The 18,509-nt window shown below is 33.1% G+C and overlaps 1 protein-coding gene across 5 annotated transcripts in view; it reads right to left on the bottom strand.

Moving 5' to 3' along the window:
* The window catches only part of LOC126977410 (uncharacterized), a 34,899-nt gene extending 17,037 nt beyond the window's left edge, over positions 1–17,862 (bottom strand). For 2 of the 5 annotated variants that reach the window (XM_050826197.1, XM_050826199.1), the window contains exon 1: positions 13,681–13,831. Coding sequence is in view for 3 of the 5 variants with exons in the window: in XM_050826202.1 (XP_050682159.1) it covers positions 9,454–9,501; positions 10,261–10,428; positions 10,509–11,516 (1,224 nt within the window). In the remaining 2 variants the exon portion in view is untranslated. Of the gene's footprint in view, positions 1–9,366; positions 9,502–10,260; positions 10,429–10,508; positions 11,539–13,680; positions 13,832–17,751 lie in introns of those variants that run through there. The other 3 variants (XM_050826202.1, XM_050826201.1, XM_050826203.1) reach the window with 3 other exon arrangements.
* Between the last annotated feature and the right edge of the window lie 647 nt (positions 17,863–18,509).

The raw sequence follows: 18,509 nt of genomic DNA, 5'->3' as shown, positions 1-18,509 counted from the left end.
TTCTTTTATTATATTAAACAGCATATTGTAAAATTTATATATACAATTATTAACATTTGTATCACATAGTATTTAAGGCGTGCTTTTCCTTTATCCTGTAGAGGCTTCACAAATTTATTTCCAGTCTCTATAACCAATACAGGGTGATGCAAATCCGGTCTGGTCAAGGGGTCACCTCCCGAAACTTGTATTGTTTCAATAGAAGAGAGAACTAAATCCAAGTATCTATTATTATTGTTAGGGATATTATTAAACTGTTTAAGGTTACAAAGGTTCATTGTATCAATTAATTGTTCTGCTCGAGAATTTTGTGGTTTAGTTGGTCGTAGTACGGATAGTGAGCTAGAGTACGTCCAAGTAACACCCGGAGTGTTAAAGTCCCTGATGATCAAGAAGTCTTCAGTGGGTGACTCCAGTAATATCTTTTGTAAACTTGAATGAAAACTAGATATATGTTGCGAATTTAAAAAAGGTGGTAGGTAACACACACAAATATTTAGGTACTCGAGGTCTTTCAAATGCACTTTAATCCAAATATCCTCGAGTTCTTACCGCATTTAAAATCTTTTTGACGCCTATAAGAACACCTCCCCCTTCATTTTTATGGATAATAGTGCTGTTACGATCACGGAGAAATACATCATACCTGTCATCCAACAGCTCACCGTCGAAAACGCTATTATTAAGATTAGTTTCTGTAAGACATATAAGGTCAAAGTTGGCATTAAGATTATTTAAGTAAAATTCTGAAGTTTTAGTTCTTATTCTATTAACGTTTTGATAGTATATTAGTACCATTTTTAAATTTTTATATAATCCAAGTATGTAGACAAAAAGTCATTGAGTTTATACAAAAAAGAATCACTCTAAATTCTTAAGAAAATCTAAATTTTTTACTCTAATGGCCTGTGAGTCATCTTTTTTCCGGAGATAGATATAGCCATGGTTTACCCAACAGTATTTATAACCTTTTTCTATACGAAATTTTCTAGTCGCCGAGTGTATTAACTTTCTTTTAGGTGATAAATGTTCCGAGACATACATAGCTCTTATAACTAGGGATTCCCAGATGAGTAGTGTTCAGCTTATTTTGTGTGTGATTTTTATTGAAGCGATGCACAGCAGATAATACTGTGTCCCTTTGACGAGGCGAAGACAGTGTTATAAGAATATTGCGTGGTCGATTGTAGCGTTAATTTTGGCAACGCGACGACACGCTCGAATATCACTGTCACCCAAATTTATTTGCATTTCAAGAAGATAGCTTGGACATTTTCGTTTTTCTTTTCAGGGACATTTTGCACTTCCAGATTATTATCACGAGAAATTTTCTGTAAGGTAATTAAGCGATTATGTATCTCATTACACTCAGACTTTAAACGGCTTTGTTCAGATTCTAAGTTCTTAATAATTTAATTTTTGTCTGAAATGATTTTCTTGGGATCACATTGTTGGTGGTTCAAGAACTCTGTCGATTCAATAAATTCGTTCTTAAGTGTATCTAGCAACTCTTCCTTTAGTATGGGCAAGACCAGATTTATCTCACTTTTAATCATAATTTTAACCTCTTCTCTAAGAAGACTTTTTAAATTATGCATGTACTTTGAAACGGGTGCAAGCTTCGTATCAATCAATGAACTTATATTATTTAACTATGATTCATTTAAGGTACCGCGTGGTGAACACTGTGGTGAGTTATCATAGGTGAACTCCGTTTTATTTTTATTTATGTCTCCTTCAACTACTGGAGTCTCCGAGATGTAGCTTGACCCTTTCTTACCACTCTGTTTGCAATAAGTGCACCTCCATTTGGCTTTATTCATAGGCAAAATCTTAAAGAACTCAGTGTCACTCATGGAGGCACACAGGGAGTGAAAAATTCCAGTACAAGTTTTGCATTTCAGATAATTATATGTGTTTGTGTTTATAGGTCTAGCACATTCTTTGCATTTCATATTGAAGTTAAGTTAATTGTAAGAATAACAAACCTCGTAATACCAACAGGTTAAAAGTTCTCGTCCAATCGGTCTTAAGCGCCGTGCAACACGCGTCGCTTACGCGTTTTGACCGTACACCTTTAACTTCACTCGTTCACCTTAGGCAATGATGATAATTTAGATATTTGATACACTTTTACCAATATATAATATGTAAATGAATGAATATTATCAACTGTATATATTGTTGATATGCACTTAACGACTTTAACACTAACCTCACTTTCAAATTACACTTTTTTTGTACTACGTGTCACAAAGATGTAGACATTCAAGACGACACCATTTCAATTTAGACGTCAAGTAAATATCATTATTATTTGTGAAAACTTGTAAATAGCTATCTGCTGTATAATAGATTAATTTTTATATGTATCTAGCTGTAAGTTTTCTAAAGTTGTAAAATAAAAAAATTTATAAAGATCGAAGATTTCTCGTCACGTTGTTTCGGATATTGGAAAATTACCCGAAGTTTCTCGATTTGAGCATATACCTGTGGATTTAGTTGGTCCCTTGCGAACATCTCCACAGGGATACAGATATTTAATCACAATTACAGATAGACCAACTCGCTGGCCCGAAGCATTTCCCGTAAAAGAAATTACTGCGGATATAGTTGCTAAGTATATTTATGAAGGTTGGATAGTTAGATATGGTTGTCCCATTCGTATAACTAGTGATGTTAGTTAGTTAATGTCCTTTTTAGGTATTCATAACAGCCGTACTACGCCTTGCCACCCGCAAAGTAATGGTGCGGTGGAAAGGTGGCATAGATCATTGAAGGCAGCCCTAATGGCACAAATACTTGATAGTAATAAGTCGTGGCTTGAAGAGTTGCCCACGGTTATGTGAGGGTTAAGAGCAGCGGTTTGGACTGACAGTGGTGTTAGTGCCGCAGAATTGGCCTTCGGTAAAACTTTACGTTTGCCTGGCGAATTCTACGATGGTTCTACGATTGACCGTGACGTAAATGATCCTTATAGTATAGTAAAATCCGTGAGACTATCTCTCAATATCGCCCGACGAGAGATAAAACTAATACAAAAAAAGTATTCGTATATTCGGATTTACAAAATTGTAGTCACGTTTTTATTAGAGATGACGTAGAACATAGATCACTTAAGCCACCGTACGATGGTCCATATCTAGATTTAGAACGTAGTCCGAAAGTCTTTAAAATTCAACTTCCAGGTCGAGTCACACGCATTTCGATAGATAGGTTTAAACCAGCGTTTATGATAAATGATGATCCGTAGGTTGACAATCCTATTATTCCTCATGACACTACTTCAACGAAGTCGATTCAGCTTGCGCCACCCATAAGCGTAACAACGAGTGGGCGTGTAATTCGACGACCCGTGCGATTCGCGCTGTAGAATGTTCACACAGAATCAGCTATATTTACTGTTGTTTTATTTCTAAGTATTATCGTAGTAGAAATATGATCATATTGTTTTTATGCATTAATATCGCATGCATTGTAATTTAATGTAGGTTAAGTAAATAATTGTAATGTATTGCATTGTGTTATAAATATTTCAACATAGGTATTACGATCACTCAATAAGCATTTTTATACAGTACTTATTAGGACAATTTTTTTATTATAATTATTACATTTTAACGTGAGGTAGAAGCAGTACAGATATAGTGGTGAAGCAGCTCATTGTATAGTTCATCAAAATATTAATGTTTCATTTATGTGGATAAATTATAACGGCATCTGATGCATTGGGCCTTCCGCTAACTTGAAATTGTATTTAGCTACGCATGAAAGGTCTAGATTGCGCTAGTTGTCTCGCATGCGCGCTGAATACGTGCGAATAATCGACTCGCGCGCCAATAAGCAGTAACAAAGTTGTCTTCGAGTTGTCTGCCTGCCGTGATTGATTCTATAACTTTAAGTGTCTTGTGAGCCACGTGTCCGCTACATATATTTTGAAGACTTGCTTGTGACATCAATCTTGTTCCCGAATATACCGTGGATGCTTCCTGATTGCTGTTTTTATCCGCTCTGCTGCGACAACGACAAGCCACGAATCAAGACTGATCTGCGAGTATTCCTCCTTAGGAAACTCTAGATTCAATACAGGTTAGTGCATTAGTTCTTACATTAGTTGACGCCATAATTATCCGCTTTCTTTTTCGAGCTACGTTCCCCGTGGTAGACTGTCTATTTACACGACAGCCTACCAACATTTATGTGTAGGGTTTAAATGCCCTACCACACTTTATGGTCCTTCGAGCCGGATATCCCATAGAATTATCATTACGTATTTAATATCATAATATAAATAAATTTCTTTATTTAACTTCATACAACAACCAATTAGCTTAATATTCATCATATAAATTTGTTCAAGTAAAATGAGTAAAGACAAAATGGATCATGACAAATTATCTAAACAGCTTAGTATTTTGAACGGTGAAAAGGAAATAATATTTAAAAAAATAAATCGTTTGTATAATTTATCCGTCAATGTTTCTGGTTTCGAATCACGCAACAATGAACAGTTTTTAGCTGATTCAGAAACTATAGATGAGCTGAGGGTAGAGTATAAAAGGTTATTGCATCAGATTATTGATATTGAATTAACTTTAAAACCAGATTCTTCACCTAATTTTCAAAGCTTAGGATCATTTGATGATTTATATATTTAAATAAAAAGGGTTAGGAATAAAATATTATTGGATCACTTGTCTTTGCCACACACTCAGTCGCGCTTGAACAACAATACTTCCTTCCATATCAAAATTCCATCCATTGAGCTGCCTAGTTTCGATGCAAAGACAGAAAAATGGCCTGTCTTCTATGAGTCATTTAAAACAAATATTCATGGGAATAAAGCACTAACAGACTCTCACCGTATCCAATATCTAATGGGTAAGTTAACTGATTCCTCTTTAAAAATTACCGCAGGTATAATACCTACAGGTGATTTCTATAAAATTATTTGGAATTCCTTAGTTAAAAAGTATCAAGATAAACGATCGTTAGGCACACATTACTTAAATAATATCTTAGAATTAAAGGGTTGTTCTCATTCCGCATATAGTTTAAATGCTTTTATAGAAAAATATTCATCATCACTAGCCGCTTTAAAGCCGCTTTAAAAGATATAAACGATTTAACAGATTTTATTCTATTGCACTGTGCTTTAAGAAAAATAGATTCTCAAACCGCACATTCATTCGAGTTATCCGTCCGCGATGTTGAAATTCCGTCTTCAAAAGACTTGATAAACTTTATTCAAGATCAAGTTAAGATTTTAGAACGTTCAGACAAAATACGTAATTCTAATATCAACACAGGCTGGGAACAAACCTACCGCTGCGACCACGCGTGAATCGCGCGCACGAACCTACAAGTCATTCGTCGACTGTACTACTATACCTACTTCTCCCGCTTATTCAAATACACCGCTTTTGTGTGTTTTTTGTTCAGATAGTAAGCACACAAAACTTTATAATTGTTTTAAGTTTAAAAACGTACCTTCTGTACATGATCGGTTTAATTTAATATTTACTGTAAGATGAAACTCTCTGAGAGTTCTTAGTAACTGGATATAATGCAGAAAGCAAAGCCCATTTAAAGCATAAATCATCCGAGTTTTGTACATTTATAACACTTTTTTTTAATTTGATTTCTTTAGGTAATTCAATATATGATTTTCCACGTAATGGATTGAATTTGTTTATATTCATGTCTAATGCATTTATTTTCTTAAGACTCCAACCACTATCTTTTTTCTCAAATGTGCTAATTTTAGTCATCAACATATCACATAAGGACGAAAAGAAAAAATTTAAATCCTCACCCTGCATTATAGTATAACTACATGTTTGAAATTCAAATTCATTAGAAATATTTTTTGTTTCTTGAACAAAATTAGCGTGCAGAATAAAATTAACTTTAAAAATTGTAAGCAATCGAACAGATTCCTCAAATAGTGAAATAATTTCATTTTTAATAGAATTCAAAAACATTTCTGGTGTTTCGAATGTTTGTAATTGGTTGGATTTACTCTTTATTTTATATGAGATAATTCTATTACCAAAAGCCGATTCGTGTACTGTGACATTTTTTAAAGTACTATGTAATTGCATTACGTTATTCTTATGGAGGTTACTTCTAAGATGATTTGCATAATATCTTTTCCGTATTAGGATTTGACATAAAGAACAGTTCACCATTTCATCGTTCACACTGGTGAGCCCCGATGATGTGGATGGTTCCCCTTGTCTTCCTCTCTTTGTACTTGTATCATTGTCTTCACTGCCTTGTAATACCGCACTTCTTCTCTTAAAACCTCCTCCACTTTGTAGAACAGGTTGACTACAACATAAGTGAATGATATTAGCCACATTTCATCAATAATATAATACTAAATAATTTACAAAGAAAATAACTCACTTGATCATTTTTTCAACCTCATTACATACAAAGCAGAGTTCCATATCGTTATGTTTAATTTTCCAAATGATGAGAATATAATAATATTATTTGTATAAGAGAATAAATAAACTAATAACTAAACTGAACTAATATTTATGTATTTCTTCATAGCTACCTACTTATTGTTAAAATTATATTTCTTATAATTTTCTGTTTCTAAAATTTTCTTCGTAACATTGTATAAAATCTTTTTTATGTCCTTATAACTTTCATTATTGTCGATTGTATAATATTTTAATCTATAATCAGCGTATTTCCATTGTTCTTGTGCAGGCGTGTTTTTTATTTTATTGAGATCATAGATTTCTATTTTAACCAAATGTGATGCATTTCTTCCGTCATCTGCATTAGTTGTAATGTAAATACTTCCATTCTCATGTGCTCTGGATATTGATGATGATATTTTCTTTTGTTTTGTTTTTTTCACTTCGAATAATGCATCTATATTTTCATTTGAGCTGGCCCTCTTCAAGGATTTAAGTTGAGGAACTTTTAATGAATCCTGACTATCTTCAGACAATGGATAGTAAAATGTTTTATATGTATTTTCTTCCATTGTTGGGTTGAATGCATTCTATAACAACAATAAGACTGCTTTAGAATAGTATTATACATACATATCTTAATATAACAAATGATATTACTTTTTAATTTCAAAGTGAATAATAGATAAAACTTACCTCCATTGCAGCAAATCACTCAACAATTACACAACACACAAAATATATAATAATTTGACTGAATACGCCACTTCAATGATTATTTTTCTGAACAGTTCTAGCATTTTATACTAAAATATCGTAAAAGTAAATTTCTTTATGATTAGTACTGGTTTTTAAATATTGTGGTGAAACATAATGGCACATGATAAGTTCAATTATTGATAGTTTAATGGAGTCAACATTTCCAGATTGTACTAATGACTACGTAAGTATGTAGGTACAAAGTTCGTTTTCAATCAGCTTTTATATTATAATAAAATTGATGAAAATATAATTTCATCAAATGTTCATAGATTTATATTTGAATCGCTTGTAATGATATTTTGTTTTAATGTATCCATATAAGTTTTAAATACATGAATAAGATACATTAAAGCCTTATTTATTGAGTGCTTATGTTATTATGATCCACATAACTATTCAATCCTCGCAACTGACAAGACCCTGTTCTCAACTAATATGAATACAATCGAGATACAGAATTATTTGAACAAAATCGATCCCAGTATTAAAAATAATGTTTACGCGGCAAACCGATTGCCGATATATGTTGTAACGCCCTGTTATATTGTCAGCAATTTAGATAGTGATAATAAACCAGGCACTCACTGGGTTGCAATACACATTGATGAGCAGGGTATTGGACAATACTTCGATTCATATGGTCGTCCACCTCAGGGATTCCAGCTGATGTTTTTACAAAGGAATTGCAGAATGTATAACTACAATACTGCAAGAGTACAGAATGAATATACCGCAGCGTGTGGCGAGTACTGCATAATGTATCTATACTTTAAGTTTAATAAAAAGAGTTTGAATGATTTCATCAAATATTTTGAAAATGATACAATCTGCAATGATGTTTTATTATATACTTTATTTAAATCATGTTTTAAAAATAAATAATAAATACAGAAACTGTCTTTTTAATCGTAGTAACGAATGTGATAGAGGTAATTAGTAAATTACATGTATCACGTTCATGGAAATTTAGACATTGAGTCGCTCACCAATCATTAGCTAAATGACCAGTGATTATTAATGATTATGGATCTGTTTAATTTAAAATGCTAACTTTAAAACTATAGGAGATATCGAAAAACGGATCAGCGCAATCGCTCGGAAATACATCAAAACCCCCAGTTTGACACCAAACTTCTTTTTTTTTTTTTTTTAGTAGGCATCACGAGCAAGTGAGCCAGAATCGAGGAGCCAGAACCGGCGAATCCCTACTACTGTGAGCCAGAACCGGCGAATCCCTACTACTAACGCATGACCGGCACACATATACGAAATCGTAAGCAGTGCGGGAAACACAAAGTGAGTATCAAATGCCGCACTGCAATAATTTTCCTTTCTGGGGTTAGCAGTGAATGTGTGCAGGCTCTACAGTCGATGATTATTCTCACAGGGCCAAAGCTGCCATTTCATACTATAACAAAAGCCAGAAGTATCTACTTACTTTTCACAAACCTATATGTAATGATAATTTTGATTACCTAAACTACATTGTGATACAAGGGTGGAAAGTTAGTTATTGCAACGAGTTGTCATTAACAGGGTCATGTCAGGTCAGTCATGAGTTTGCATTAACGTATACACTCTTGTATCATTACATAGAATATATAATTTGTGTCTCTGTCACACTATTATTGTTATTTTAGTGACGTATCTATTGTTCACCTTCTATCTACGGGAGGATGCGAATCTAGAGCAAATCTTGGATAGAATCGGAACTGAACGTCAATAATTTTGAAGTACGATAACTGCACCGATGAAAGCGCAGAGTAACACACTCGAAGAGCGTCAAGAGTGAAAAGATTATTAATTGAAATAGATGAAAATAGTTTGTACTAAAATTAAACAAATTCCTCCTCCTCGCGTCGTCGTCAAGGGTCGTGATTTCTCTGAACATTTTGAAAATAGTTCGCCATCTGTGTCTGTCTGACAAGTCATGAAGTCCGGTATCCAGAGATGTGCAGATTTGGTCAGATCAGCTTAACAAATTATTCGAGATACAATATATTTCTGACCTTTATATTACTAATATTAAGCCAAAAAAGCTAACTTGTAACTTAATCGTAAGTTAATTTTATAAAATAAATTCCACAATCTCGTTAAGTGGGCTTCTATATTCTTGTGTTGTACTTCGGTAGAACTATAATATAAATCAAGAAATGAAAACAAAATCTTATAATATTTAAATTTTAATTGTACATACAAAATTATAAAAAAATTTCTTCAGTCAGTTATAGAGCTTCATGGATTTATCATTTTTTTAAGATTTCCTAAAACACGTTGTCTGATGTAAAGGCCAATGCGATTCCTGTAAACAATAATAACTTTCATTTGAATGCATGCAGTGAACAATCAATTAAAATGAACAAATTTTATTTCATAAGCAGATTTTTGCCTTCGTTTATAAACCGTTGTGGTTTATAAACGAATTTCCTAGAATTTGAAAATTCAAGGTAAGCTTAACTTTTACAGCTTAGATTGAGCAGCTATATGAACAATAAAACAAATGTTCTCCAAAATTTTGACCATTTAATTTATTTTTTTTTTCAATATGAGACAGTAGGATTTACAAGCGAACGGGTTACCTAATGTTAAGCCCCGTCGCATATGCCCACACTCGCATTTGTTCACGATACTATGCTAATGTTGCACTGAGATTGGTAGAAACGGTGTCACCGCATTTGTTTACACGAATCGTACATCAATCAATGCCTCAGACCTGAGTGGCATTCGTCGACGAGAATGAAGCAAGACGGACGCGATAAATTAAAGTTCAAAATCCGACAATGATAACGAGATTTTATATAGATTATTGTTAATAAGGAATGCATCCGAGAAAAAAAAACTTCTCAAGTGGTGGTAACCTTCGTAACTTAAAGTTACGAAGTAAGAAAATATTTATAGAACTATTCGACATCTCAATCATAAAGTAATCTTTAAAAGATTCTCTAACACTTTATTTTATGAAATACGAGTATTATACGCTTCCTGCTAATCTGGAAATTGAGTTAGTTTAGTTCAGTTACTTATTTCATACAATTACTTTACAATTGAATCACAGCTTTACCTGGCATTTATTACTACAGTAGTACAGCCAAAAGCAACCTTTGCACTTAAACTTTGTTACATTACGGCAAACACAGCACAATCCGTATAGGCCACTTTCATTGAGTTTTTCACCAAGCCGGCTATACACGTTTTCGTTCATCTCTGGAGACTCCACCACGGAAAGGTACTTTTAAAATAAAAAATGTTAATGTTAAAAATTTTGAAATTGATATAACAAATGGATTTAAAGTTGAAAAATACATTTACCATATTATTACTAGCATCAGTGTTAAGAGGACTACAAATTCCACTATCTCTCGATAGTGACGATCGAGTAGGTAATCCTGTTGCTGCAGTCGAATCAGAACTTAATCCAGTGTTTCCTTCTGTGCGGCTTTTTATCGGATTGAGATTGTTGGAACCATCAATTTCTTTTGATATGGAGTCATACAAACTCGAACTTACATCTATACTAACTTCATTGCCGGGTAGACCAATAGAGAAAAGACGTCGAGTACTATGTTCTGATATTACTTTGGTTGTATCTCTGCGTACTTCTCTAGTATTAGCTTTTCTACTGTTATTTTTTCGGCAAACGGTAGCACTTGCTTGTGTTGTAAAGGGGTCTTGATTATTTTTACTTGTCCCATTTATTACTTCCATATTGTAGCCATGTCTTTTATTGGGAGGTATATTTCCGGGATTCATGTAAGTATAGTCCGGAGTGAAATGTCTTATCTTTTGATGGCACCATGTTAAAAGGTCAAAAAGAAACATTATTGTTTCCGAATCTTTAAAATATGTACCTCTTCTTTGTGCAATGTGTTGAATGTGTTTTGAAATTTGATCTATGAATGCAGAATCTTGGAATCTCGGTAATAGCACATCCCTTGTATAGGTTATATGATGATAATACAAGTCAAAGATTTTATATCTCTCTTGCTGAAAATATACCCCTTTTAAAAGTTTAAAAACTTCGAAAATATGATGTACAATAAAATCTGGTATTATCTCAAAGTAGACAATATTTGAAACTGGGCTTGTAAAAGACGTGGCTGGAGCCACGTTTTTATTGAAACGTTGTGCTAAATTTTCTCGACATTGTAGGTAGATTTTCTGTTGTAAATTACTTTTAGTCCAAACATCATTATTTGACCTGTTTTCCCCCGAATTTCTTTGTCTACTATCTATTTCATTACTATTTCCACTGTTACTATCAGAATCATCGATATAAGTGACAACTTCGATTGGTTCGATAAAATTAAATGAATCCATGTTTTATGTAGGGTCCTTCTATCTGTAACAAAAAGAATAACATATAAATAACTGAGAAAAGGAAGATAATTCCTAGGTAATAAATTAAAGTTTTTATTTATGTATATATTATTTTTATATAATATGTTATGTTATTATAAACTTTTAATATATGTGTCTAGCGAGTTTTCAAGGCGGTGTCAAGCCGACCCGCCGCGGCTCCGCTTTCGCCTCCTCATCCTATTAGGAATGACCGTTGAATCAACGAAATAGTTGAATCAACCGTTGATTGCTGTCAACGCATTAACGTTAACTGCATCTGAAAGAACTAGTTGAATTCGTCAACGACGTTTCTGAATTCAACGCGTGCATCTCGTTGAATAAACGAGAACGCATACGCAACCAACTGAGCAAATTAAAAAGCTTACGTTGAAAATAACGTCATAGATTGCGAGCGACGGTCATGTTGAATTTCAATTTATTTCTTTTAAAAATCTATGGTACTTATGACGATATTGACTGAGACTCGCTGACTGAGAGAAACCGGTTAACATAAGAATTATAACTAGTGAGCTAGTTAGCTACCGCACGCACTTGACAAATTTAATATGTTATTGCTAGATCTGAGAAATATACACAATGAACTCGAAGACAACCGAGTTTGGTTATTGTAAAGTAAAAAAGAGAGCTTTCTTGAACTATTATAATGGACAACGCTATTGTTTCAGGGTTCTTTTAAGAAAAAAAATTGACACTTTTTATTTTAAATAGCTAAAATAACATTTTACAAGAAATAAGTATTTTAATGTTCTTATATTGAAAAGTAATAAATGCTATTGGTCATTCAATCAAAAGCAAGATAAAATCACATACAACAATTAATGTCGAGAAAACAAAACAAAGAAATAATTTCACCGTTAGGGCACAGGCAAATGAGATATTTACAATACAGTCTGCATTCAATGTGACATTAACAGTTTTTATTATTTATATATTTCTTTATGCAGGTGAACCTAGACTAAGTTTCAAAAATACTGAAAGTGGAATATATTTGATAATCTGCATTATGTTCGAGGGACATGCCTGAGTTTGTTTGTTTACGTTTATGAAGTTTGAAGTTGATAATAGTAGTACGTTAACTCGTTGACGAATTAACTAGTTAACAAACGTAACTCAACGTTAACGGAAAAACCGTCAACGACGCATGGCTACCACCAATTAAAGATGTAGTTACAAACCTACCTTGGCTGATGCCAAAAAATACGACGACGACGAAAACTTAAGTTATGTGTGCCATGGAGACGCTGTCTTCGAAATATTCAAATAATTACACGTTAAAATTTATAAAAACCCAATGCCACTTTTTAAAACAAATATTTACGGGTTTATGAACTTAATTATTTTTTGTTATCTATGCAATGACGCAAAAGAAAAGAAATACTCAAACGTCAAAACACGGAGATAGGTATCAGCATATTGCTTGAACATCTGTAAATATCTCTTTAAACTGTTCTGTGGTATATACGTGTATATATAATTTAGCTTAACTAAATATTGTATTCTTGTGATATTGTTATTATCAAGGTCAAAGATAAAGTCTTTATTTCCTTTATCTGCACTGTGATTGGTGAAATTAAGTTTAAGAAAAAACAAATTAGTAAATTTTTGTTTCCAGCTATTTTTCATTTGTTTTATTTTTTTATATTATGGAGAAGGAGGATAACCGAGCGTACGGGTCATCTGGTGTTAAGTGATCACCGCCGCCCACATTCTCTAGCAACACCAGAGGAATCACAGGAGTGTTGCCGACCTTTATGGAAGGTGTACGCGCTATTTTTGGAACCCCTGGCGTAGGTATCGTTCCGGAAACACCACAAGGAAGCTCATTCCTGATTCCACAGCAGATTCTGAATCTTATCGTAGTCTAAAATGGGAAGAAACTTATCTCCTAAACTACGGCAGCAACAGGCACTAAGTCATTTAATAATTAATAAGATAATAATAGAAACACAAAAATCTAAGAATTGCTGCATATTTACATAAAACTAACAAATTCTAATAGAAATATAATTTATAATTTTTTGTAATAAAATACAACGTATTATTGATCCCATCGGTAAGTTTTTCATTTATTTTATTTTAATTAATTATAAGCTAACAATAATTAAACAAAGACTTTAGTTACCTGCTGTAAATAAATCCAATAATAAAAACACACAACACAATATTATGTTTGTTCACGCACAAATAATTAATGTCCACAAAACTTCAAATTCACGTAGGATAGGACAGAATTACACTATTGCAAGATCATACTTCATACGTCAACTACTCAAGGAAGCCCGCAGACTACTAAACTCTTAAAGGTCCAACGGGCTACGGCCTTCGACTAACGACAATTCGATCACCTTCAAACACAAAATAATTTTATGACTTGTGACTAGTGGTTACTGATTAACTGACTAGTGGTTATAACAATGCACTATATTAATTATATGCGTTCACAATATAAAGATGAACCAGATTCCTATAGTTATTGATCGTTATTAGAAACTAAACTATACGCAGAAATAAATCGAGATGTAAATAGTATCAGACGTGACGAGTCTACAGGCGAGAAACACTTTTAGGTATTATACATATATGGTACATATTTTTCATTTCATTTTATTAATTATTGTTTTGGAATAGTTTTTTTTGAATTCAGTTGTTTTTTTTTTTTATTTTATTTTATAGTTTACTACTTAAGCAAAACTATTTCCTTATAATTAACACGTGTCAGAGTCAGACCTCAAGTAAAGTTTCAATCGATGCAAAGCGACTCACATCATTGATATCATTTCTATTTTGGTCATATTATTATCTGCATTTATTGTTGTGTCCTTGATTAAGGGCCTTGCTCCTGTCTCTTTATCGTAAATGCGATACTTAATGAGTAGTGACTTAAGTCCAAGTGCATAATTTTGTTTTGTTTCTGTTCGAAATGTACTAGATTTTCTTATGCCTTTATTAATTAATTTCATGAGAGTCGTAGCTTGGTCACGTGGAGAGGATGTATAAAAGTAGGTTATCTGCATAAATTTAAAAAACGAATATGAATAGAAGCGTTTTGAAGGTCGGCGGTAAAAACGTCGCGGAAAATTATTCTATTTTCATGCTTTTTATATCGCTTACGTCTTAATCATTTATTTATCAATCAATTTGTTTGGTATGGTGTATTGTGACTTATAAGGGAAATAGGTACTTATTGCAACATAATAGTATATTATCTACACCCATGTCCTAATAACCATTACATCATTCAAACGAATGATGTAATATTGTACTGAATTTCATAATAACACTCCTTTATTTTTTTTTCGATCCCTTCATGCGCAAATAGTTTCAACAGACAGCCACTTTCTTATTGCTGGATGCGTGGTAGTTTTCTGTATGAATTTCAAAAAAAGAACATTTTCGTTTCATGCGTTACACACTACCAGAACGTCGCGCGCCATAAAAAAAAGTAGGTTACCGTTATTCGAATGACAGCCATTTGTTTCGATATTATTATTGTTTTGTTTACAAAAAATGAGCGATTCAAGTTTTGACAGCACACCGCCAGATATTTTAAACGCTGCAAAGAACATAATATTCAAGTGAATTTTAATAATTGCACAATACAAAATGTAAATTACTTCTAAAATAAGTAATTCTATCATTAATATTTAGTTTATTTGTATATAATCAGTAATGGATGATATTAGGTTAGGTACTAGGAATGGCTGTTTTAATGTTAGCATTAAGCTAACTGTTTTTAAGAAGTCAGAAGTAAGAGTATTTAAGAAGATTCATATTCTGGGTGTAGGTAAAGTCTTGTATGCAACTGTTGATAATTAGGTATTTTTTATTAATAAAATGATGATAAACCGTATTTTATTTTTCGTATTTTAATACCCTTTATTACACAACTAACTAATGCTTTCGTTTGCATTTTGTGCTGCATTTAGTATTTCTGGCTGGGTCAAATCTTTCAATTGTTCATCTTCTGTACAAAAACTTGATTTTGTTTACAATTATTTATCATACAGCAACAAACACGATACAAACAAAATTTAAGGTATGAGAATTATAGGAAATGGATTGTAAGTTTTTTTGGCACGCGCCAAATGTAAAGTGATGGATTACATGTTATAGCCATACTTCAAAATTATAACTTTAGTGATAAAATGCATATAATTTTTTTAAATTGATAATTATACATGTTTTTTTCGTCTCAATTAGGGGCACATTTATATATTCCAAAAAAATATAAATGGATTTTCAGCGTCATAAAACCTCTTTGGTGAACAAAAAACAATGGCGTGCGTACAAAGTGCACATGTCAGAAGTGAAAATTCTTTGGAAAACCTATTTTTAAATCTCGTCTATATCAATTATCCTAATCTGTTCTCTAAAACAAATGTTTTTTGTCAATATTAGAAATTATTAGATGTTCTACTTACTCGCGGCCACACGCTAAACTTGTACGATACAACGCTAGTAGGGTAGATATTCTACTTTTTCGCGGCCGCGTCCTAAGCATGCACGATTCGTAGGTCACACTAAAAGTTCGCGTAACTTAAAAAAACCAACATGTTATAACCAAAATATAATGTTTATTGCTTTTTAAAGATTTTTACATGCGATCTCAAATTCGTTCTCTGCAACCTCGAGAACATCGGATACGATATCCATAATGTTGAAATCATAATTTTGTGCTGCGGCCAGCTATTGTATTTTCAGCCAGTGTATTTCAAAAATGGTCCCAAATTCTTTCTTTGCAACTTCGAGAACCACGAATTCGATATCCATATTGTTGAAATGATAAATTTGCGCGACGGCCATCTTGGATTTCAAAAATGATCCCAAATGCGTTCTCTGCTTCCTCGAGAACCTCGGATACGATATCCATAATGTTGAAATGAGAAGAAAAAAGGCTAGTAGAAAAGATGTTCTACTTACTAGCGGCCGCGCGCTAAGCCTATACGATACAAGGCTAGTGGGGAAGCTCGAGAAGAAATACTCTTCCTCAATCGGTCAAATCGCTATCTCCCTTGAACAAAAACCTCCTCCACTTTTTAAACAAAAACATCCCACATTTTCGTGACGCCCTATTCCGTTTCATTCGTAAAAATTTTATCCTCACGCGAGTTATGTCCTTGTAAGACTTTAGTTATTTTCATAGTATTATGTCCTATGGTATATTGTTATGGGGCAGTGCGGCCGATATTAATACTATCTTTGTGCTGCAGAAGAGGGCTATTCGCGCGATTTATAACCTAGGTCCTAAAGAATCATTAAGAGAAAAATTTAAAGAAATAAACATTTTGACTGTTGCTTCTCAATACATTTTTGATAATGTTTTGTATGTTCATAAGCACATTGAGGAATTTTCTAGAAACTGTGACATTCATAATGTTAACACGAGGAACAAACATAAACTTGTTATGCCTACTACTCGGTTGGGTCGAGTTAGCAAGTCTTTTGTTGGGCGATGTATATGCTTCTACAATATGATCCCAGAAAATGTACAAAACAAATGTGTTACGAAATTTAAAAGAATTGTTAAAAAACGTTTGTGTGGGAAAGGTTATTATAGCATAAACGATTTTCTTAATGACACCACGGACTGGGATTGAAGCGAACACCCTCAGGATCTTTAATTATTAATGTTTATTGTACGATATTACATTGTAATCCATATTTTATATAAAAAAAAGCCCGCTGAGTTTCTTGCGCCCATTCTTCTCAGGTCTGAGGCAGTCTCTTTTGAATGGGTGGTAGATTTTGACGTTCAATAAGTGATTATAAATCCTATTTTGAATAAAAATATTTGAATTTAAGACAAGGTTACATATCTATCCTAAATAGGTAATAAAGATAACGTGTTTATAGCTTCCTTGTCGAAAGCCATATCAATATAATATAATAGCCCTTTGTTTGATGACAGACATACCATGATTATATAGTTAAGTTTTGATTATTAAAATTAGTCTTGATATACACTGTTAGGAGAACACACGCCTTGTATTCTTTTTAAGAACCCTATTGCCCTCGCTTGCATCCTGACTTGCGACATAAGAACTTTCACTTCAAAAAACTGTATTAACCGGTTACACTCATATAATTTGCAGTAAGTTACTAAATTAACTTTGTAGGCATAATTCTATTATACACTGGTGTATAATATTGGTTGTACGCTTGTGTTTTAAGTTTAAATAAAATACTAATAAACCTTTTCCATATTGTTTCGAAGATATCCATTCCTTTCATTCGTCCTATTTATGTTTCGTTGAATTCCAACTATGCCAGCTTCGGTATCACAAAGTCTAAACATTCCATAATACATGTGGTAAAAAATTGTATACGCATCACGGGAAAATCAAACTGCGCACACATTCGTTGCTGAAACACGACTGTTGTGGTTTATCGACCTTCGGTGTGGTGCGTTGTTTACAAAACTGTTGCGTTTACAAAAATATCTAGGCACTCTTGCGTTTTAACACGCATAGTGCGTTGTTTGGGATATCGAGGTCGTTATATAAGCATGTGGCATTGCTCAACGCGGTATTTTGCAATTTATCTTCCCCTTCTGCTTGGATCTTCTCTCTTCTAGTCTATTTTTCTTTTCTTATTATTGTATTTTTTTTTTTGAGAGGAGGTAATACTGTTACGTAATAATTACTGTTAGGTAATACTGTTAATATGTCGGACTCGAGTTTCCGCGTAAGCGGACGCCCCATACCGACTAAAACCTCCTCTGTGCTGTTAGCAGCCCTGGCTTTCACAGCGAAGTAGGAGTTATTATTGTCATTTTCGTGAAAGACTGCCGCGAGTCTAACAGTAAATACAATAAGTTTATGCCGGTAAGAATATTTTAACTAATAAAGGGGAATGCTCATTTTAGGCTATCATACGCCCAGTAATTTACTTTTCTGTAAAAAAAACATCATATTAATATATCAACAAAGATTGCTACACTTTTCAAATCAC

The sequence above is a fragment of the Leptidea sinapis genome, chromosome 45 (genome assembly GCF_905404315.1).
Source record: "Leptidea sinapis chromosome 45, ilLepSina1.1, whole genome shotgun sequence".
In the NCBI taxonomy this organism is placed as follows: Eukaryota; Metazoa; Arthropoda; class Insecta; order Lepidoptera; family Pieridae; genus Leptidea; species Leptidea sinapis.
The sequence above is the reverse complement of the archived record's forward strand: the minus strand, read 5'-3'. Positions and strand labels throughout refer to the sequence as shown.